The following is a 24746-nucleotide window of genomic DNA, read 5'->3' on the forward strand; positions in this document are numbered from 1 at the left end:
AGTTACTCTTTGCTTTCCGCCACATATTCTCCCATCCGTGACCGCTATTGTCATTGGTGCTTCATTACACATTCACTTGCTCACCTAACCCTCTCACAGCCACCAGAGCTGTGCTGGTCATCCTTTTATGGAGATGGGAGGGTAGCTATGAGGTCAGGCTGGGGCCACTTCCAGGTAGAATCACCTCTCTGGCCACTAACCAGTCTGTATCTTTGACACCCAATGAAAGCTGAAGTTTGGTAAGAAAACAAAATTCAAAATATTTTTTATGTTTCAACTATTTAATTTCAATTCTAAGAAAAATGCTTCCGAATAACTTGGACCAAACTATTCTGAAGGACTACATGAACGTCCTTCAGATGTTTTTGCAGATATGATTATTCTTAGTCATGTGAAATATATGAAATATAAAGTTTAATGTGACCCTAATCATCTTTTCCCTCATTGCTTCCTAAGGTTTAAACTATGTATCTAATTTCTTTTCCTGTCTGAAAGTGCTATTTTTTAAAAAAGAGTTATTGATGGACTAGGATGGCCCTGAAGAAGAGCTATCCTTGCTGTCCTTGCCACAGGAAAATCCTGATTAGGAATTTATAGTCAGAAGAGATCGCGCCTTTCCAAACAACAGGTAATAAACTTCTTAGACGTAAGGCAGGTTTGTAAATGCTATGTGCTACCATCCCTAAAATATTTACTGTTGCAAGGAACAAAATCTCAACAGTACTGAGCCAGAGACATACCATTATGTGAGCTCCCTCTGACCAAAAAAAAAAAAACAAACCCCTATGCTGAACTTTAAGATACCACTTTGTTAAAACTGACAACTTAAAACTACCACACTGTTGTGCAAAGAGCAGTTGAGGAGTAAAGCTCACTATGGAAGCCCATCTGGACAAAGGATTTTCATAAATACATAGAATAAATTGTATCAGTTTGGCATCAGTTGTATTTCATGATTCAGGTGCTACCAGACCGATGAAGTCTAAGGCTCAGAATGAGATAAACAGGATTTATAATCCACATTAAAACTGTAGTCTAACTCGTAGGGGACGTTTTTGATTTGGAAATGACTTAAGAGTTTGAGCATTACAATTTGAAAGTCTCTAATGTGACTGACTTAAACATTATAATTTTAACTTAGGCAAGACACCTTACTGGACTGAATCACATTCAACTAACCTAAAGTGTATAGATAACTTGATAATTAAAAATAACAAATACCTTTGTCTTTCAGCTTTGTATGAGCTAGTAAGGTCATCAAAAAGCTTGCCATTCATTTCCATTAGGGTTTTCAGCACGTTGTATACCAGCGCTACAATGGTCCTAAAATGAAAATAAGCAGTGTTGGGTCACAGGAAATGTAACATTATCATCCCTAAATGGTGGCTGATTCACTTAATTCCATCTTAGAGATAATAAACTAAGGTGCAAGGGTTAAATAGTTTGCTTAAGGTCACACAGCCAGTGGTGATACAGTCTATCCGATCATATCGTGCTTAAACTCACCTTCACGTCTGCTCTACAGTCCGCTGTCTCAAGCTAATAGTAGTAAAGGACGAGAAAGAGCTAGCTGCCGTAACGCGTAACAAACTAGAAAGTAGGACAAGGATGTTAGAGAGGTTAGAAAGCGTGCACGGTGTGAACACTGCTGGTGTGATCTGAAGCATGGGAGCTTCTCCCCAGGACGGCGCTAACGGCAGAGGCTCACGCAGCCTCTGCAGATGCTGGCTTGGTCTCTGCACCTGGGTCTGACCACAACGCGTGCGGAGTGACATACTAGATGGTTTCAATTTAAAATTGCAAATCTTCCTGAAGGGAGGACTAAGAACATACATATAGTTACAGTTTTATAAAACTATATGTATATCGAATACACAATAGAACTGTGATGTTAACCTTGGAATAAGCTCCAAATCTGTATAGGTTAGATCGAAAGACAAAAAGCACAAATACAAGAATAACACAATCAACATAAAAGACTTACGGATTCCAGTGTTCTTTGGAGATTTTGTACAAACTGCCAAACATAATTGGTAGAATTTTATCAATGTTCTCCTCAATCAAACTAAGAATATATTCATTATTCCAGAAGTACAATGCCCTTTCTGCAACCTAAGAAGACATTTAGAAATGTCAAAACTAAAAGAGAAAAAAGAAATAATAGTATAAAAATGGCCTCATTGAAAATATCATACCTGAAAATGAGAACTGGATACACACTTGGATATCTGCTTAAAAAGGGGCTCTTCAATTTTTTTGAACTGTGTGGGTTCAATGACATCTAAGATTTCTTCAATTTCTCCTAAAAACATCACCTAGGTTAAAAAAATTTTCTTTTAAAAAACATAAATTACATGATGTTAACATAGAAAACTACAAATGAGAAGGTTAACCTACAAATTACACAGTGGACAAAATTAAGGTCTTGATTGTACATACAATTTACTATAATGTTCAGCTATCCCCCCAAGTTGCTCTCAAAAAGACCACCTCTTGCTCGGTAGCAGTGACAATACAGCCAGCCCAAAGAGGCATGTTTTTTGCTTTTCTGTTTTTAAGGATTTTATTTATTTGACAGAGAGAAAGTGGGGTGGAGGGGGGCTGCAGAGGAAGAGAGAGAAACACGCTCCCTGCTGAACAGGGGAGCCTGATGTGGGCTCGATCCCAGAACCCTGGGATCATGACCTGAGCCCAAGACAGACGCTTTTAACCTACTGAGCCACCAGGTACCCCAAGAAGCATGGTTTATAATAAAGCCCTAAGATTAAGAAATTTTAATAAAATTGTACTTTTTTTTGTTGAACAAAACCTACCTCTTTCTGACTGCATGTTTTTGGCCAAAATTTCAGCAACCCTCTGATCACCTGCAAAAAGGAAAAGTTTAGCACAAATTAAGCAATGAAGTTGGTTAACCCCAGGAAATTTTTAGTAATTGTGATTATATCAGTATTCATTCTGAAGTAGATCAGTATTATCTAGGTGTACCCCCAGATTTTCTGCGCAACTTTATACTTTTGTAATAATCCAATAAATATTTACCGAGTACCTTTGTACCAGATACTGTTCTGGATGCTAGGAACACAGTGATGAACAAGACGATGAGATCCCTGATTTTCCATTAAACACAGATTATCCATTAAACATAGAAGTAATTTTAATAGTAAGTGCTACTTACATTAATAAGAAAACAAAGGAAAATATGATAATGACTGGGTGGGGTGAGGGAGGGGAGTTATTTTAGGGAGAAACTAAGGAACAAAGAATTCCTGTTACTTAAAACCATTTGAAGCATCAGAAAGTTTCCCGTTTCATAGCTAGCACCATCTTGGTCACCAGAATACAAGGGATCATGAATTTAACTGAACACATTACAAACTTGCAAAAGTTTGTAATAAACAATGTTAACTGTATCAACAGAACACTACTACTTGCTCCCTTATGCCTTATTCCAGAAATTCCAGTTCAACTTATTACAGTTTTAAGTTAAAAGGGAAAACTATATGATCATCTCAAAAGATTTTGAGCAGTTATTTATTTGACTGATATATAGTCTGATAAAAATTTAGTAAGCTAGATGAAGAGAATTTCTCAGAAACCATTAGCAATCATGTATATATAATGATTTCTTGGAAATAAGCTGCAAACTACCAGGACCTGGTACTTTTGTGGAAATATTTTGTTAAGAAACTGGAACTCTTGTGCACTTAAAAAAAAAAAAAAAGATTTTATTTGACAGGGAACGCACAAGCAGGTGGAGCGTCAGGGAGAGGGAGAAGCAGGCTCCCCACTGAGTAAGGAGCCCAACATGGGGCTCGATTCCAGGACCGTGGGATCATGACCCGAGCCGAAGGCAGACACTAAACTAACAGCCATCCAGGTGTGCCAGAAATATCTCTTTGATAGCCTTTTAGGTTAGAGTTGTAGTTCAGTTATATTTTATAGCCTGGTTTAGTAATAAACCTTTGTTCAAATTAAAATCGGGAAGAAAACTATTCTGGAGACAATCCAGTAAATTAAAAAGAATCTGATGAATAATCTCAGACAGGAATACCAGAATTATACTGATTTGTCTAAATATATAAAAGTATATAATGATTATATACCCCCTAATTTTAAATAAACTGAAAAATTACTAAAATGAGTAGGAAAGTTCAATATATGGCCAAATATATAAAAATCAATACCTTTGTAAAACAAAGTATCAGTAATAAAAGATGCGTTTCATAACGAAAACTAATGTACATAAATAAAATTTGTAAGAAATGTTTACTGAACATCATGAAACACTTCAAATACATACTATCATACATTTTTCCTACATTTAATGTAATTTCAATCATATACCAACTAAATTACTTTCTGAAACTAAAAAACACTTACTGTAAAATCCATAAATGTAAGCAAATAACCAAGAATTTTTTTTGCAGGGGGAGAGGGAGAATTAATGGAATGGAATGGGCATTACTGATAACAGCAACTAAAATGAGATGATAGTAGCACAGAAACCGGCAAAAAGATATGAAATGGGGGTGCCTGGAGGGCCCAGTAAGAGCATGCGACTCTTGATCTTGGGGTCATGAGTTCAGTCCCACACTGCGTAGAAAGATTACTTAGTTAAAAAAACACGGGAGGTATGAAATAGAGGAGTATCTACACTCGTGTGTAAATGGGGTTTAGTATGACAATGGCGGCATTTCAGTTCCATGGGAAATAGATGAATTAGCCAATTAAGTGGTGGTACTTGGATTGCTGTCTCACCATTTAGAAAGAAAAAATGTAGCTCTGTTGGTACCCAGACTCCTAAAATGATTTTCCATGACCCTTACTTCCTGAATTCACACACTTGTGTAATCCCATCCCCACAAGTTGGGCTGCCCTAGTAACTTGCTTCTAACCAACAGAATGTGGCCAAAGGGACAGAGTACCACTCCCATGAGTAGGTTACAAAAGATTGTGACTTCCAGCTTATTAGCAGACTCTAGATTCTTCTTGTCTTGCAAGCTTTGATAAAGCAAGCTGATATGCTGGAGAGGCCCAAAGGACAAGGAACTGAGGGTGACCTCTAGCCAGCTAGGAACTTGAGGCCCTCAGTCCAACAGCAGTTGAGGAACTGAATTCTGCCAACAACCACATGGACTCAGAAGCAGATCCTTTCTCATGTAACCCTTTCTATGAGACCCAGCCTAGGCCAACCCCTAGACTGCAGCCTTCCAAGAGACTCTAAAGCTACGTAATACCTGGATTCATACTTCACAGAAACAATGAGATAATAAATGTTTTTGTTTTAAGCCACTAAATTTTGTGATAATTTGTTTATAGCAATAGAAACTAATACATTTTTTACCCTTGTCACATACAAATTTTAATTTCAAATGGTGTAACGGGTTAAATGGTGCCCCCCCCAAAAGATATGTCCATGTCCTAATCTCTAGAATCTATGAATGTGACTTGCAACTTATTTGAGTCTTTGCAAATATAATTAGTTAAGGATCTCAGGATGAGATCATCCTGGATTATCTGGGTAGGCCCTAAATCCAGTGACATGTCCTTATGAAAGACACACAGGATAGATAGAAGAGGCAGCAGTATGAGACTGCAGCCACGCCACAAGCTGCGCAACACATGGAGACACTAGAAACTGGAAGAGGCAAGGAATGGAATCCCCAAGAGCATCTGGAGGGAATGCAGCCCTACTGATATCTTGATTTTGGACTTCTGACCTTCAGAACTCTGAGAGAATAAATTTCTGTTATTTTAAGCCACCAAGTTTGTGGTAATTCATCATGGCAGCCCTAGGAAACTATTACTGATGGAATAAAGTTTTTATAGGTAAAAACTAAATCCATAAAATAACAGGATACTGGAGAATATTTTCATAATCTCAAAGGGTGTAGAGGGTTTTTCTTGGGGTGCCTGGGTGGCTCAGTTGGTTAAGCATCTGACTCTTGATTTTGGATCAGGTCATGATCTCAGGGTTGTGAGATCAAACACCACATTGAGCCCTGTGCTGGGAGTGGAGCCTGCTTAAGATTCTCTCTCTCCCTCTCCCTCTGTCCTCCACATCCCCCCGTCTCGCCCCTGCCACTTTCTCTTAAAAAAAAAAAAAAAAAGATTTTTCTTAGCATGACATCAAGGCCAGAAACCGTGATGATGAATAGATTCCACTACATTTTTTTTTTTTTTTTAGTTCTTTAGGGTAAAGATTAAAAACTATATTCAAACTTAGAAACTCTGAATGGATAGAACTATTTACAAACTATAACAGGAAAATGATTAAATGCAGGCAAAGGACCCAGAAATGTAAATGACCAATAACTATAATAAAAGGATGGCTTAATCCTTGTAGCAATAAAAAAAAAGCATATTAAAATAGTATTTCATATCAGGTGCCTGGGTGGCTAAGTCAGTTAAACATCTGACTTCGACTCAGGTCACAATCTCAGGATCCTGGGATCGAGCCCCCCAAGTCAGGGTTTCTCCTCAGTGGGGAGTCTCCTTGTTCCCCTCCCTCTCCCTCTGCCCCTTCTTCCACTCATGTTCTATCTCTCAAATAAATAAAATCTTTAAAAAATAATATTTCATACCTATTTGACTAGCATAAATTTTAAAGCTTAACATTCAGCATTGGCCAGGGTGAGGGAAAGGCATCTTCAGACTCTGGACTGGAATATTAGATTGTTCAAACCTTTTGGAAGGCAACTTGGAATATGTTAAAATTTCCAATGTACTCTTTGACCCAGTGACATGGTTTTAATTTGAGTGATTTTTAAACATTTATATACATGGGACAGCTGGCTGGCTGAGTTGATAGAGTATGCAACTCTTAATCTCGGAGTCATGACTGAGTTTGAGCCCCACACTCGGTGTAGAGATTACCAAAAATTTTTTTAAATACTTAAAAAATTCATATACAGTTATTTTTTTTTTTTGGTGTGCTGTCCTGAGGACTTTTATACACAGATTTTTTGTTTTGTTTTGTTACCAGCACCACAGATAGGACACACAAAAATTCTAACACCCTAAAACATCTCCTCAACCAGCAACATGTTTCAACTACTCATGTGTCCATTAACTGAAGATTCAGTGTGTTATGTTAATCCATATGATGGAATTTGATGTTACCAGTGAAAACAATGAATATGGAAAGGCAGCCACATTATACTGAGAAGTGAAAAAACCTGGTCAGCACTGTCCCACTGTTTAACTTACACACATATATCTATGCATAGAAAAAATGCTAGGAATATATTCAAAGATGGCTATCTTTTAGAAGACAAGATTTTAAGGAATTTCCTCCAACTTGTGCTTTGCGATTTTGTATTGTGTGAACTAAATTAATACACTATTTTCATAAACAGAAGTAACAATAAATCATTTCCATTTTAGAAAATAATTTCAGCTGAAGATATGGGTACACAAATAGTGTAATAAACTAGCCAAAGCTCTGACTTCTTTATAATTTGTACGAAGCTTTGATATGAATACCAGGTTTCTAGAGATTGAGTATTAAGGCTCAAACCCAAGTATCATGGCCATAATTTGGGTGCTGAATGGCCTATGGTAGAAACTGCAAGATCTACAGAAAAATATTTTCCTTTGTCAACTTGGACATTTACCTTCCTACTCCTCGTCCTGTTTCTATTTCCATTAATTCAGCTCACCTAAGACAGACATCTGGCCATCATCCCTCTCCCCAATCTACTCTATTTAAATAAAAAGAAATCACCTATCTTCTCCCCCATCCATCCAGTATTAATTTATATTTAAATTACATCTGTCTACAGTTCTATTATGAACCACGCTTTATTATGTTACAGGTTTTGTCTTAATTCTGAGGAGAGGTACCATGGATTTATATTAAGTTTTAATTCACTTTAGAGGTTTATGTGGTTTCATGTAAATACTAGGCTTCTAGTTCTCCTGATTTGTCTTTAAAAACCGGTTTTTTAGCTGTTTCCAGAAAGATATGCAAGTCTAAAAGTTCAAAAGCCCTAAGTATCAGGGAATGGAAAAATATCTTTTGTTCCTTTACAGGATGTTCAAGTCAGAGGAAGAATACAAGTTCATAATCTTTCAAGCATGCCTAGGGATAGCCTAAGTAACTTCATAATAAAGAAAATCTTACTTAAATCCTTCAAATCCTTTGCTATTCTTCAAGAATGCTTAGTTTAAATATTTAGATTTAGGATGCCTTGAACATTCTCTCAAATACTTCATCAATGTTAAAAGGCTGTTTTGTCTGCTTTCATACTTTTCTATTTTCTCCCTATATTTTTTTTTCTTGTATCTTCAATTTTCATAATAACATTTATATTCTCTCCTGAATCTCCTCATTTGTAGGCAAATAGCAGAATTTGAAGACTGAATTGCTATGTTGATTTATAAATAACCTTTATTCCAAGATTACATCTTGATCACCAAAGGCAAGGAAATCTTTTCAATCCCTATCCTGTGGTTTATCATTAATTAAGAGGGAAATCCTATTTCTAAAAACAAAACAAAACTCCAACGATCCTCACAGTATGTTTTAATTTTAAAAGGTGAATGAAGGGGTGCCTGGATGGCTCAGTTGGTTGGGCATCCAACTCATTTTCGGCTTGGGTCATGGGATTGAGCCCAGAGTAGGGCTCTGTGCTCAGTGGGGAGTCTGCCTGGGATTGATTTTCTCCCTCTCTCTGCCCCTCCCCCAGCTCATGTGCGCACTCTCTCTCTCTAAAAATTAATAAATCTTTAAAAAAGTGAATGAAGAATATAAAGATTATCAGTGAAGATGCATATAAAATTTCACTGTAGTCACTGGATCCTGTCATCACACATCTCAACCGTGATATTTTAATATTAATCTATATTTAAGTTATTCAAGACAAAACTTCTAACTTGTGAGAACTCCCCCTCCCAACACTGTTCTTTGAACGCAGATTAACTCAACATTCCTTCTAAATGACTTTAAAGTATATTACTACTGCTGTTTGACAACTTCACAAGGGTATAAAGAAACCTACCACAAAGTGCTACAATGTAGATTAGAGACATAAAAAGTAGACCACTTACTGGTTCTGTCAGCGTAGTGTCCTTCTCCAGGAACTGCACGACACAGTAGGCCAGCTAAAATGTAAGGAACAGTTTATAAATATTACTGAATGAAATAACAGTGATACAGGATTTTTATATTTAGTTAACAAAAATGGCTACCTCATTTTAATAAATTTTACTTTATCTCAATACGTAAACATGAATATAATACAACTGTGTAACTTTTAACCTTGAAAGTAACTTCTAGGTCAAAAACGATGTTCTTTTTTCAGTAGTTACCTTCTGAATGTAAAGTTAAGTGAAACAGAACTAAAGCTAACATTTTAGTTTTTCTGCATGTTTCTGCATGTATACCTGTACTGATAGGATATTATTCTCTAAATACTCATGGAGACTAAAATCAGTGACCAGCTATGCTATCAAGGCTAGACGGAACATTCTGCAGATATATGGGGCTCATTCAAAGTCAGGGCCTGGACCAGAAAAGAAGAAAACTTGGTATTAATCTCTCCTATCATTTACACTTAAAGTGCACTGAGCTTATTTAATAAAGCTAAATATCATGATACTTCTAAATTATAATGAAATTTGCTTTGAGCAATTTACAAAGCAAATTGCTTTTATACCTAAAATTGCTGCCTTAGTATTTCTGAATTTTTCTACCTTTATATCAGCCTTTGAAACAATATTCATTTCACTTGAAATCTGTCTGAAACTTACCTGAGCATGAAACAAAGCTAATCCTTTTGCAGTATGCATAGGAATAAGAACCTTCATTAGAAATTGTTTATGTTCTGCTTTCAGTGGCAATGCAAAGCCATTGATAATACTGGAGGGGAAAAAAAGGCAGGGGGAAGGGTTAAGTAGTTACTACTTTATTTCCAAAAATTATATCCATGAGTACATAAGGAATAGCGTTCTGCTTCAATCCTGGTGTTGAATGACTTACCCATCTTCAAACTAGTCTGGTTCCTCTAAGTCATTCAGTGATCCCAAAAGAAAACTGGGACCGCCAATTAAAGTCCCACTAAATAATTTCTATCTTCATTTTCTATAAAGCCTGTCACTTTACTTATGCATTGTTGCCTTTATTCTCCTACCTGAAGCCACAGGGGAGTCAGTATCACAATGCTGTTAGAACTTTCTATATTTTCTGAAGCAAAAAGTATTTTCTGAAGTAAATTCTGAAGTTTCTCCTACTTTGCTGAAAGATCTGAAATTAAGAATTTTCTCCATAATCATTCTCTAACTATAAATAGAGGGGGCCTAATCTTCTCAAGTTAATACCGCTATTTGATGAATAAGGAAGGCAAAATGTTCATGTAAACTAAAAGGCTATAGATTCTTCTAAAAAGAACAGATGGATTAGGAATGGCCTATCAATATCTTAACAAGAATTCTTATAACTTTATCAGAGATTCACTATAGTTTATTTCATTTCTTCCCAATCAGATCCTATAAATTTCTGAGGCAGTCTGGCAAGATCAGGTATAAAACATGCCACAGCTTCAAAAGCAGGCAGCCTATTCTAAAACAGATGTCTTGCATGGCAAGTACTCTAATATGCTGACCACTTAAAAGCTATAAAAAGAATTCACTTGAGAAACTATGTCTTGTGCTCTATATTTAAACTCTAAAATACGAAATAATTTCTCCAACCCTAGCTAAGACTCTAATACATAAAACATTCAAAGTTATTTAACTCTTTAAAAACAAAAAAAAACTGACTTACCTTCCTAATATTTCAAGGAGTTCAGCAACACCATTGAAATGTTCTGTTTCATATATAAACCTGAATTTAAAATAAAGATAGATGTAATGAAAGATAGATGTAATGAAAACTCACACATTAGAAAACTAAACTGAGAGAAGAAGGCAGGAAGGTAAAGAAATCAATCCTAAGGGCAACTGTAAGAAACTATAAGCATGCTTTAGGAATTCTTTGTAAAGTATTTTGTCCCAAATTGGTTAACTTTTGCTAAAACTAGCCATAAAGATAATGGAATATTATTTCACCTGGAGTATTTTATTTTACTTAAAATTTTAAAAGAAAGATGGGGTTTCTCAAGGAAATACTTTTCAAAATAGGAAACCTCCACCCATAGGAAAATCCAAGAGAAAAGGACCCACATGTAATAAAATCACATTTATTCATAGCTTCACTAAACCTAAACTACACAGGCTGCCTGGCTTTCCAAGATTAGGCTTGCTGTTAAAGCAGGAAGTCATAAACTCAAATGACTACAGGACAGGGAAGGTGTTAAGTGAGTAAAGTGGACTTAGGAGGACAGAGACCTGCAGAAAGATATTCTCTCTAGAGGAGACCGCTGTTACTGCTTTCTAATTGTTAAAATGTGGGAATGCTAGCCTAATTCTGCCAGATTTCCAATCAAAACAAACAAACCAAAACGGAAATGTGGGTATATTAAAGCTAAATCTCCTAATCAGAAGAAACTACTCAACAGATTATCATTTATAAAGTAGTCAAAATATAGGCTCCATATAAATTAGCTTTGTCAGAAAAACAAATGAAAGTACTTTCAAGAGCAAATGACTTAAATAGTATTTATGCATATTTTTTAAACAAAAAGGTCAAAGAAATAGGTAACGAAACAAATTCAATAAATTTTAAACATGAACATTGGTATTACCTATTAAAAACCGTCTTCATTACTACTATCCACTCACATGAGAAGTAGGTTACAAGTTTCTAAAACATTACATGCAATCAAATGACACCCATGAAATATGCTAAAAGTGACTCAAATGCTATCAATTAAATTAATAGAGTTCAAATACTAAAAATTAATCTAAAGGAACTGAAATAAAAAGAAAACATGGAGGGGGAAAAAGTGCTAATTATGAATATATGACCAGTTTACCTGAGGAAAATGTTGTTAATTTGTTTTCTGATGAATGCTCTTAATCCAAGAAATTTCCCATAAATTCGGTGCAGAACAGTCTTCAGGAAGTCACGTTCTCTGGGATCTTCACTATCAAAAAGCTCCAGGAGCTTTAAAAAAAACCTGAGAAATTACTTTTTAAAAATAATTGAGCTAAAACTTCACTTTATTCTAATTTGATTCAGAGATAACCCATGAAATCTTCAAAAAAAATTTTTTAAAGATTAAGGATTCTGCCTTAACTTGATTTTATTCCAGCTAAATAGTGAAGCTAAAGAAAAGCTTAAGGAACGTTTCTTTTCACTTCATTTCAAAAAACAACATAATATAAACCCTTCATAAAAGTGGGATTTTTTTTTTTTTTTTGGTCTTGCCACTCATTTTAAAATTCTATCCTATTCTTGACTACTAATCATGGCTTATAATTTTAGAGTGTTGTAACTTGAGATTTTTTTTTATTTGTAACTTAAGAGATTTTTAATGCTAATAATTTAAAACTACATACAAAAATCTTAAGCTTGCACTTTGCAAGTCATTATAAATAAAGTTTAAAAAATACACATGTGCAAATGAGTATTTACAGTTTACTAGGAAAGATTTATACAAATTGAAGCTATTTTGTGGTTTTACACTAAAAATCAAGTCAGCAGATATATGCTAATAGAGCAAAAATCATTCATGAAATAATGAAATAAAACATAAGACCACAGATTTTTACTTAAAGTCACCTTAGCAACTGGTTGCAAAATTTTAAACCAGTTCCAACTGCCCAAATGACCATTTTCCTATACCGCTCTACACAACTCTTCAGCAAAGACAGAATAAAGAGATCTGTGAAAAATTTGAAGTCAAAGCTCAAATTTCCATTTTTAAAATGGTACAGAAAGTGAATTTCTTCTGTCAAAAAAGGGTACTACTGTATTTTAAATAAAACATTGGATTTTCTTAGGAAAAATTTAAGAATACTCCCTCTCTATAAAATATAATTATGTATATGAAGTCATCAAGAAATTCCATGTTCTGTCCTTTGATACTGATAATTACAGTCAAGATGGCAAGCTCTGAACCTCATCAAAGTTCTTTCCCATTCTGTCTTGAATTATATGTAATTGTTTACATAGCCATCTCATCTATTAGAGTGGATATTTTTTGAGAGCGGTAATGACTTTAGTCATTTTTATATACCCCTAAACAAATGTCTTGTTTATAGTTTGCATTCTTTGTTCACTAGGTTATTAAAGTCCTGAGAGTCCAGTCAAAAATGTCCAGAGTATAAGAATTTGTGTTTATATACCTAATAAATTCAGTTCAAATTATTCTAATTAAAAATGGTTAAACCTACTCACTTGAGACACTCAAATCCAAGTTTCTGATGTTGGGTTTACGTAGAAGATAAGCTTTTAAATTAATTAAAGGGGCCCTTAATTGTTAAGGCTGACATGTTTTAATTCAAGAACAACTATAATCTAGTACAAGTTGATCCTCAGGAGAAAAATATAAAACTAGAGAATAGCTGTTAGCCAACTTTCAAATCTATTTAAAGAAGCCTATTTTGAAGTATTAATCTAAATAAAATAATCTATTTAGAAATATAAATATATATAAATTCATGTAATAAAACACATACAAACCTAGTCATCAGGAAACTGTTTCGTATTCTGGCTGTCATACTTATATTTAACTGTGTTTTCAAGGGTAATTCATAACCTCTGAGCGTTTTCATCATTGGTAAAATGAAGAAGGTTGAAACTAATCTTGTTTTTTTTTTTTAATGTGATGGTAATATCATAGTCTAGTTCCAATCCTGGTCCCAGCTACTAGTTGTGTGGAATTAGACATGGTCTAGTTCTTTATATAAAATCATGTAAGGACAGTGCCTGGCACATAAAAATATGCACTCAATAATCTTAGTTTCCTTTTTTTCTTCTGAGATCCTATGACTTGAACTTACCTTGGAATTATGCAAGTGTTTTTTTCTCTTGAAATAATGAATGTCCACACTTATGCTTAAGGTTTTATTTCCTGTACATCTTAAGTCTTAAAATTACCATGTAATCAAATAATTTCAAAATTCAAAAGCTGAGAATTCCCTTACATACAAAAGTAACATAGTAAGAATAACTAAGAGAAGTAATCTATGAAAGCATAGTTGTCTAAACTGCTAAGAACAAATTATTGGGCTTTGGCTTCTCAGACAATTCAGGTATTTAGAGAAGGTAGAAAATGGGTCCCACTCTACCACTTATCTTCTTGTTCCCCCTCAAATCCATGCAATAATCCAGCAGCAGAAACACCTCAAGCTCTAGACTGAAGTACGAAGGCAACTGTTCCTCTCAACCTGCTTTTATCTTAAACACAATTTAATACGGTATTAACAGAGCTCCTTAATATGCTTTATTCCTTCTGCAGCACACAAGAGCTACAGAAGGAAATAAATAGGCATTCATTTGCAATTACCAAAGTAACAAAGCTCCATCTAATCTCATTTTTACTTGTGGATGAAATGTAAATTTTACTGTTAGCACACACCTAATATTTCTTCATAATTTATGAGGAGCTGCTTGAATGGCTGAAGGACATATTCTTGACAATATTCTCCACTAATCAATATACTCACAGCAACTAGTCAGAATACTTTATGTGAGGTCAGAGGTAGTTGTAAATGACCAAAAATGAATTCCAAATATGTGGAACTCATGTTTGTAGAATCTTTATCATACAGTGGTGGTAAGAAGGTAGGAAAGGTCCTCCTAACGATCTTAATCCCAGCCTCAGCACTGGGTTCATCACTACCTTCTCATTCAACTTCTACCTTTCTTGAAAATGCAAATAACTCTAGAAGAGGAGAGCATCAAATTCCTAATGAGATCTTACATACTGATAAGTTTCCAGAGAAAAAATGAACGTAGAAAGATCTGGTCTACTTCACAATCTTGTCTAGGGCCAGCCAATTCCCCATAGTTAAAAAGAGGCTTTTACATCGTTGAAAAGATTTTGAAAATAAAAATAAAAATGAACACAATCTTCAGTATTAGGTTCCAAAAAATAATAGCTAATAACCGATTTATAAAAGAAGGGGGTGCCTGGGTGGTTCAGTCATTTGAGTGGCTGATTCTTGATTTTGGCTCAGGTCGTGATCTCAGGATCCTGGGATTGAGCCCTGTGTCAGGCTCTGCGATCATCGGGAGTCTGTTTGAGACTCTCTCTCCCCTTCTGCTCCTCCCCCCACTTGTGTGTGCTCTCGCTCTCTCTCAAATAAGTAAATCTTTAAAAAAAATAAAAATAAAAAAAGAAATAAAAGAAGGTATCACATTGTTTCACTCTATCTCCTTTTCTTCTTAAAGATCCCATTTATCTCTGGCTTAGGAACTGGGTGGCTACAATGCCTAAGGTGGGAAGGGGAAAGGAAAAAGGAAAGGTCACTGGTAATTAATAACAGGGAAGGACCCTAACACCTAAACTCCTAACAATGATTCCATTTCCATTTTTTCTCTGTCATTTCAAAGTCACAATGCTTAAAACGTATGTCAAAGTTCAAGTTCAGAGACTTAAAAAATTTAAAAGGCGGCTTCTTCCCTTTAGATTGAATGGTCATACCAAACTTTCTCAGATTGTCCAGAAGGGCTTGCTTTTCTGATCTTCATAAAGTAACTATGAGAACTCAGTATTGGATAAGAAAATTCACTTGACTTCATTAGAAACTCACTTTTGATTAAAATACCCTCGTATTCTCAAAGCTACTTCACCTTTACTCTAATTGTCTGGCAAGAGTATTAAATGCTGTTAAAGTGAAATAAACCATTTAAGTTTTGAAGGACTATTTTAATCACAAATTAATAAATCACTGGTAAGATGAACATAAGAAAATTTAAGTCATTAAGAATTCCTTACCTGTTGTACAAATTTCTGATCAATGTATCGCTTTGCAATGCTAGGCTGGAAATCAGGGCTCTCCAAAAATCTTAAGAAGAATTCATAAACCAACTATGAAAGAAAGCCAAATAAAAACTAAGATGATGCCTATAAAATTTTACCCAAGTTTATCCCTTCATACCAAACATACCTCCTCTACCACCTTAGGAGGGAGATTTCCAACCTCATTAGAAAATGTGATGAGTTGGTAGCAGTTTTTAAAAACTAAATATATATTCACAATTTGGCCTCCTAACCTAGTAAATTGGGGGATTTATTGCTTCATATCACTTGCTGAAACTGAAATTACAGGAGTTAGAAAATAAAAACACCACCTATAAAATATTTAACTAAGAAAGACTATTTTGCAGTCCATACTCACTGGGAACGTGTTCCTTCTCTAGTGAACTCCTAACCCACCCAATTTAATCTCCAGAGTTCTTTAAATACAGGATAAGAAACCTCCAGATAAGAATACACTGGATTGTAAGGGGTAGTGTATCACTAACAATAAAAAGCAAAAACCTTCACATCTTTCTATACTATAGTGGGAAAAAATTAAATCAAAACCAGCCTGCCTTATTTGCATTAGGGAAGTAATGAACTAAATTATGTAAGTTCAGGGTTTGGGAAGGAATGTCTGTTTACCACAGTGAATAAACTAGAAGTCACAGCAGGGTATCTATTTAAAAAGTGCCAAGGTTCTTGGGGTAACTGGGTGGCTGAGTTAAGCATCCGACTCTTAGTTTCGGCTCAGGTCATGAGCACAGGGTCGTGAGACTGAGCCCTCCACTGGGCTCTGTGCTGGGCGTGGAGCCTGCTTCCCCCCCACCCGCAAACCCCCTCTTCCTCTTAAAAAAAAAAAAAATATATACATATACACACACACACATATAAAATATATATACATTTAACTATATATAAATATATATAATATATATTAATACATATAAATATATATATGAGTGCCAAGCATCTTAAAAGTAATAGGAAATGTCCACTTGCTGTCAAAATCAGAGTTAAAAGTAAGGTTTAGGGCGCCTGGGTGGCTCAGTCAGTTCAGTGTCTGCCTTTGGCTCGGATCTATGATCTCAGGGTCCTGGAACTGAGCCCTACGTCCAGCTCCCTCCTCGATGGGGAGCCTGCTCCTCCCTCTCCCTCTGTCCCTCCTCCCCCACCCCGCCACTCATGCTCTCTCTCTTCTCTCAAATAAATACAATCTTAAAAAAAAAAAAAAAAAGGTTTAGTTTAACTCACCTCCATTACACCTACATCTATCTTTTAAGAAAGGAAGATACACTAAAGTTTTTTTTTATTGTAACCTAACAGCTATAAAATGCAGAAGTATAGCCCCAAATGTGCCTTAATTTATTAGCTATCAAACAACATATTAATCTAGTGCCCTAAAAATAAAAAAGGAAGATTACGTCCCGAAGTAAAAACAGTCATTCAATAAACATTTAGGTAGTCAGGCCACATACAGAAGGGAGGGGGGAAAAAGAAAGATTACTACACTAAATTTACAGACATTACAACACCCAAAAAAGCATTACCAGATCTGGGCCTTATCATTCACCACAGAATAACAAATTTTTACTGCTATGAGTTCAATAATATTCTAAGCCTAACAACAGTTTTGGGAGCTGAATAAAGGTTGTTTTTGTCTGACACATCTTTCCCCAATTATCCAAAGGAGTGATGCTATCTGGTCTAATTATCATCTAACTTTTAGTTGTTAAGTATGACATTATAACACGAAAACAGAAATTGATATCAGTTTTTATTTATAAATAATCTTCTAATCAACCAACTATACAAATAACTTTGCTTTGGATTGCACACATGCAAAAAGATACAAAATTTATCAGAGTCCTCTGAAGAGTTAGTACAGTCTCATGGACTGCTACGGAGTTTCACTGGCACAGCCTACTCAGTGCCTATTTTTCATGTCCAATACTGGCCTACCGCGATACTGTGATATAAGAAAATATATACTTGGTCTTCATCTCTGGTTACTGGCACAGAGCTCCTAAAACCCTTGGAATTTCCTGAGTGATAAGGGGTAAGAGATGCAGTTCTTGTTATTTATAAGAAGCCCCTTTCAAACACACCTGAGTTTAGGTTAATGTGGTAACTCCAGGAGGATGAAGCCTGGTTATCACAGGAAACAATGTGATAATGAGAGGGTTGAAACTTTCAGCACTCCCCATCCTCCAGGGAGGGGAGAGAGGCTGGAAACTGAGTTCAATCACCACTGGCCAGTGACTTCAGAAGTCCTATTCACCTACTGGAACCACCATCAAAATCCTCAACAAAGGGGTTTGGAGAACTCCCGGGCTAGGGAACACATCAAGGTGCTTGGAGGGTGGTACACATGGAGCCCCTTCTCCATACCTTAACCTATGCATCTCTTTCATTTGGCTGTTCCTGAGTTGTATCCGTTATAATAAACTGGTAAGTAACAATAAGTGAAGTGTTTCCCTGTGTTCTACGGGCAGTTATGGCAAATTATCAAACCTGAGGAGTGGGTGGTGGGAACCCCAGACTTAGAGCCAGTTGGTCAGAAGTACAACAGGCCAAGACTCATGACTGCCATGTGAAGTGGGGCATGGTCTCACAGGACTGAGCCCTTAACCTGTGTGTCTGTAGTAACTCTGGATCATTAGTGTCAGAAATGAATAAATTATAGGACACCCAGTTGGTGTTCACAGAGAAGTGGTGAATTTCTTGGTGTGGAAAATAAACACATTTGGTGTCAGAAGCATGCATAGATGAAACAAGTTTTCTTTTTAGCTACGTATAGTGTGAACAGATACTGGGCACTGTATAGCTCCAAAAAAGCTTTCACTTGTTAGGGAGAGAAGACAAAACTAGAAGCATATAAAATGATATATACACAAAAATTATATGGCACAGGGGCACCTGGGTGGCTCAGGCAGTTGAGCACCTGACTCTTGATATCAGCTTGGGTCATGATCTCAGGATCATGAGACTGAGCCCCATGCTGGGCTCTGCACTCAGCAGGGAGTCTGCTTGAGCTTCTCTCTCCCTCTGTTCCCCCCTGCCCCCAGCTTGTGTTCTAAATAAATAAATAAAATCTTAAAAAAAATTATATGGCACAGACTACGAATGGAGGAGACATTTAGAAAAGGGCTGTATCACTGTGGAATAAAGTCAGTAAGAAAAGTTTTAAGAAGGACATGCAACCTGAACCCTACATTTGATTTGATTTTGGATAAGCCAAGAAGAAAAAGGGCTTATTATAGAAAGGCAGGGCATGTCCTGAAAAGCACATGTGTAGGGTATGGGTTGGTGGGTATGGAATCAGAGACTCAGAATCTTTATGCAGATCCCTAGTTCAGTGGAAGTAAGATTTGTGGTAGGGTGGGACCAGGTTACACATGAGTCAAGTACGGCATGCATTAGCCTATACACTCTACCTCTTAAGATCTGCATGAGATATATAGTGCTTAAGGCTTAATACTATTAAGAGTAATCACATGTCTTTTGGGAGACTTGTATGTCATCAAGCTGAATCCTCTATTAGTTGAAACCTATGCCTATCACAGATACCACATTTCTTACATAGTTTTCATATCCATCATTTACCTGAAACAGTGAACATTAAGTGACCAGTCAAGATTAACAGCAAACTGCTTTTATGCAGCCAACTTAGCACCGCTGAAGAGATGAAAACAAAAGGTTATCTAATAAACACATGCCTGAGTAATGTCAAACAGAAGTAAACACTAGTGTACAGAGCTGCAAGTCTTCAAGATGGCACAATTAAGACTATGCTTCTATAAACTGGTACCCTGTCCTCACTGTCACTCTCTCTATACTCTTTATCCTGCATTACCTTTTTTGTTATATTTATCATACCGACATAGTAGTAGTATTTATTATTTTCCACTAGAATATAAAAGATTTTGCTTATTAGTTCAATACTTTACCCCCAATATTTAGAACAATGCCTTGAACAGAATATTTACTGAATGAATAAAATCATAGTTGTGGAGAGACTGTTTCTGGGTAATTAACGAAGTTTCTCTATATTCTTCTATATGAAGAAATAATTTGCTCTAAGAATCTAAGAAACAGTGCTACAAAGAATGATAGATACTTTTAGCAATGGATTCATTTCTCTAGTAAACTGGCAAACTTCACATATGTTCAATGTATGGCTGGTCCTCCTACTTCTGTGAACCAAAAAAAAAAAAAACCCTAAAAGATAAAAAATAAGTACAAAATGTAGAAAGATAACTAAAAACAGGTAAACTTACCACTTTAATGACCATGTCTTTCCTAAGGTAGTTAAAATATATAAAATTCTGATCTTCACACCTTACACAGTAAAAGACTTTAAAAGAAGGTACAGCAAAAACCACAGATGGCTAAAGTGTCTGAAAATAAGATCTATACGAAAAGCTAAAGGAACTGGAAATGTTTGGCCCAGAGGGGCAAAAAGACTAAGAAGCAACTTTAATGAACTGTATATACACAAAAGGCTCTCTTCAAGGAATATGGTGGACCAATATTTTCCAAACTGTATTAAAAGAAAACTAATTTAAATTTTTTTTAAAGATTTTATTTATATGTTTGTGAGAGAGAAAAAGAGCACAAGCAGAGGGAGTGGCAAGCAGAGGGAGAAGCAGGCTCCCCGCTGAGCAGGACCCTGGGATCATGATCTGAGCTGAAGGGAGACAATCCACTGAGCCACCCAGGCATCCCAATATAAATGGGTTTTAAAATCGATTTAATAGATTAAAGAATTCATGTAAGGCTTAACAGACACTGAACTAAATGTGCCTGAACACCGAAGCTAAGAGCTACTTGAGTGTGAAGGTGTATACTGTAAAATGTACATGTATATGTTCCCAGTTTAAATTTCTAATTGTAGAGAGAGGTCACAAAGAAGAGTTTCTAGTCCCTAAAACACAGGTTATTCCTAAAAAGGTCTATGTTTTAGTCAGTACCCTACATAATTACATCATAAATATCTGTGCCACTAAAGAAAATAACTAATAAAAGAAAATTAAAATACTACATAATCTGCCTGTATTCCAAGCTAATACAGCAGCCAAGCCTCCCTAATTATCTAAAAGTTAGTATACAGGAAGTTATAATCTTGTTTGTCCTCAATAAACACAAAGTAGTAATACTTACGAAAGAAAATAAAAAATAATTTATAACTGTTAATAATACATTATGCCATATAATATTACATTTTGTAAATTAAAAGATGACCAGTCACCTACTACTAAAACGGTTTTTCTTTTGTTCCTTTTTTGTTTCTTTATTTCATTTATTCCATTTTTCCATTGCTCATTAGTATTTCCATTACAGTGTGGAAAAAAAGTAAAAACAAACTATAAATTAGCACATTTTTAAGGAAATTCATGAACAGGGTTGGGGAAACAAAATTTTGAAAGGTTTGAAATTACTTGTGATTATTCCCCTCTTTAATGATTATTTTTCATCCTATCAAATCAATTTCTAAAATCAAGTATCTGATAAGCTGAATGTAAAATGTAAACTTCTAATACAGAACAAAAAATTCCAGGTGAATTGATTTAAAGTACATTAACAAAAGAAGAACTTTCATTGAGCAAATTTCCTCAGTGCTACAACTGTCTACAATCTCATTTATCAGAGCAGCTTTAATATTCCACCCTAAAAAAAGATGATTAAATAATGTGTAGCAACTATATTCTGACAGATCCTATAAATCAGTTCACTCAGCATTTAGTAGTTTCTGATGTCCCTAGACCATTTAATTGCCAAATTTTAGAAGTGTATACTAAATTTAGTTACAAGAAAGATTTTTAATTATAAACATATATATCTAGGGCAGAGTCTTTTCATTGGGGTCATGGATGTGTCTCTGTGTATTCTGTCTTGGGAGAAAACCCATTTTTTAAAAACTGTATTTTGAAAGAAACTCACCACCCACCTACTAAAATGTTAAGAATTGCTAGTGGCAGGGAATTCAAATGAAACTTCAAATCATACCAGGGAAAAATAGAAAGCATATTGTTTGTTTGGCTGAATTTTCACTGTTAATTTCCATGAGCATATAAAAATACCTTAATGGAGATACTATTTTTAGAAATTCAAAGACTGAGGAAACTTTTTCAGATTATCCAACTACATGTGATTAAAAAAGATATAACTTACTAGCTAATGAGAATTTCATGCTTTTAAAACCTTTGCATTATTAAATATAGTATCATTAATTTTATATCAACTATGGTCTCAAATTTCACATGAACTGGTATATGATGCTATTAAAAAAGTTATCCGCTTTAGATTTTCTAGTTCTTTAAGCTCTAATGTGCTGATAAATCTTAAAAATTTTTATCAGCTTTTGCTAATCCTAGGATTCCTCTTTCACTTTATTTAGATAAGTATATGCTAGACAGAATAAATAAATGAGGCAGACTATTGTTTAGTGTCCCAAAGAGCATAGAATATAAATTTCTTTCTCTTGTATTTTAAAATAAAATGGAATGACCACTAAAAATGTAAGTCCTGGCAAAATAAAAATCAACAATGTAATCGAAGTAACAGCTAGCACCCACATATAAATCAGGGTTTCTCTCTACCTCCCAGGAACTATATAAAAAATAGCTGATGTTGCTGATTATCCATCCTATTGCCATTAAAAAATATCATTTTTCATTTTACTCAATACAGACTCTTTCCTCCAATGATTCTAGCCTATGGCAGGCATTGTTGGTTGACTAATATAATACCCATTCCCTTCCTCTCAACTGTCTCTCATACTGTCAGTCTGCCTTACAACTAGAGGAATCAAAAAAGGAAAAAGGGAATGGAAATAAGAAAGATGAACAACAGTCCAACAGAATAAAAAAGGAGATTAAAAAAAAATAAGACTTTAAGAGAAAGTAAGAGACACAGAGAACCAAAGAAGAGCCAACATACGAATAGCTGGCATCCCCAAAGAAGAAAAACAAAGCAGTGCAACAAAAGAAACATTAAAAACTATTACTGAAAAAATCTTTTCAGAAAAAAAAATAAAAGTTGACTTTTATAGTGAAAGAGTACTATTCAAATGAGAAAATTTATCTAGAAAAATCAACACTTATGTATGACCAGTAAAGCACTTGGCCATTAAAGGAAAAACATCCTTTAGGCGTCCAAACAAAAACACCCAAGTCTTTATATAAGGAAAGAAAATCAGACTGAAATCAGAAGACAACGGAACAACATATTTAAGGTACCTTAGGAAAGATGAATCAAGGATTTTATATCAAATCAGGTTGATTTTTAAAAATTAAAGCTACACACAAATTGCTATTGTACATGCAAAAACTCAGGGAATAATATTTCCACGAGTTCCTCTCTAAAGAATGAGCTCCAGGGGCACCTGGCTGGCTCAGCTGGAAGAGCAATTTACTCTTGATCTCAGGGCTTGTGAGTTTAAGCCCCACACTGGGGTACAGATTACTTAAATAAATAAAAACTTAAAAAAAAAAAGAATGAGCTCCAAATTACCAATTAATGATTAGAGGAACTTTGACATACAGATTGATGGTAAAATTAAATATATTACCCGTAGAACTAATAAAAAGCAATGGCCATAAGGGTAACAGAATAGTAGTATACAAGAGTTACACGTTCTAACCATGCAAGTATTATACAATAATAAAAATATAAAGTTGAGGGAGGGGATGGAGAAGAGTGAATGGAAAGTAGAAGCTTTGAATTGCTATATAGGTATTTACTGTGAGAGTAAATGCATTATTTACATTAGATGCTAGGTAAGTAGGAAATGGGAGAAGAGACTACTTGATAATTTCAGTATTGTTCATTCTAGGGAACCAATAAATTAGCTATCAGAGAAAGAACCAAGGGTATCATATATCGTATAAAGGTATCAGCATAAAGTTAACAATAAAAACAAAATTATACTTCTTCCCACATACCCAAAGTACTTATCTTTTAAGAAACCCAGGGAAGAGAAAAGAAAACAGTATAGTTTTAAAAACTGTGCTAGTTTCTGTGCATACATTATCTCATTCAATCCTTATACAATCCTGTTTTATTCCAGTTTTATAAAGGAGGATGCAGAGATAAATGGCTTAACCAGGTCATACAGGTGGAAGAAGTATAAAAACTGGGATTTAAGTAGAGGTCTGTCACCAGAATCACTTCCATTTCATCAGGCTTTGTAATGATAATAATTCTCTTGTTAGAATTTGTATATATAAACTTTTGTTTTATTTAACTAAGGCACACCCATACCTATATAATTATACCTTTAAAAACTCACTTATGAGGGCTAAAAAAGAAAAAGTATGGCTAGTTGAATTATTTGGAAGATTTAATTTACTGGTGTTACAATGAAGCTAAGAAGGTATGAATTAAGCCTCATTAAGAACTGGTATGTATTTATTTTAGGGCCACAGACTATATTTAAGAGAGGCACTAAAGCTTTTAAAAATTTAGAGCAAGTTCTCTGGAGTAATACTTGAGTTGTAAACCTAATTTGGCCCTTTATTACTTTTATAATCTTGGGCAGGGTTCTTAATCTCTTTTATCTTCATGTAAGCTTATCTATAAAATGTGAATAATATTTTTGAAAAATTTTTTATTTAAATTCAATTTAGTTAACATATAGTGTATTATTAGTTTGGCAGAATTTGGTGATTCATCAATTGCATATAACACCCAGTGCTCATTACATCAAGTGCCCTCCTTACTGCCCATCCCCCATCCCCCTATCCCCCTATGCTAAAACGTGAATATTATGGTGTTACCAAAAGGATTAAATGAGATAATGTATATAAAACAGTTGTCACTATCTCTGAAACACTAAGTGCTCAACAGTTATTCGTATTGCTATAATATAATTCGCTAATCATGATCAGCAGT

General features: G+C 35.0%; 1 protein-coding gene across 1 annotated transcript in view; it reads right to left on the minus strand.

Moving 5' to 3' along the window:
* Positions 1 to 24746, minus strand: part of PPP2R5A (protein phosphatase 2 regulatory subunit B'alpha) — a 65241-nt gene that overhangs the window by 1394 nt on the left and 39101 nt on the right. Inside the window, exons 4-12 of the mRNA XM_011222266.3 lie at positions 15828 to 15920; positions 11916 to 12046; positions 10766 to 10825; positions 9754 to 9862; positions 9052 to 9105; positions 2814 to 2864; positions 2196 to 2315; positions 1985 to 2112; positions 1222 to 1323 (exon numbers count right to left, since the gene is read on the minus strand). Coding sequence (XP_011220568.2) covers positions 1222 to 1323; positions 1985 to 2112; positions 2196 to 2315; positions 2814 to 2864; positions 9052 to 9105; positions 9754 to 9862; positions 10766 to 10825; positions 11916 to 12046; positions 15828 to 15920 — 848 coding nt within the window. The remainder of the gene's footprint in view (positions 1 to 1221; positions 1324 to 1984; positions 2113 to 2195; positions 2316 to 2813; positions 2865 to 9051; positions 9106 to 9753; positions 9863 to 10765; positions 10826 to 11915; positions 12047 to 15827; positions 15921 to 24746) is intronic.

Source organism: Ailuropoda melanoleuca, chromosome 8 (assembly GCF_002007445.2).
Source record: "Ailuropoda melanoleuca isolate Jingjing chromosome 8, ASM200744v2, whole genome shotgun sequence".
NCBI lineage: Eukaryota > Metazoa > Chordata > Mammalia > Carnivora > Ursidae > Ailuropoda > Ailuropoda melanoleuca.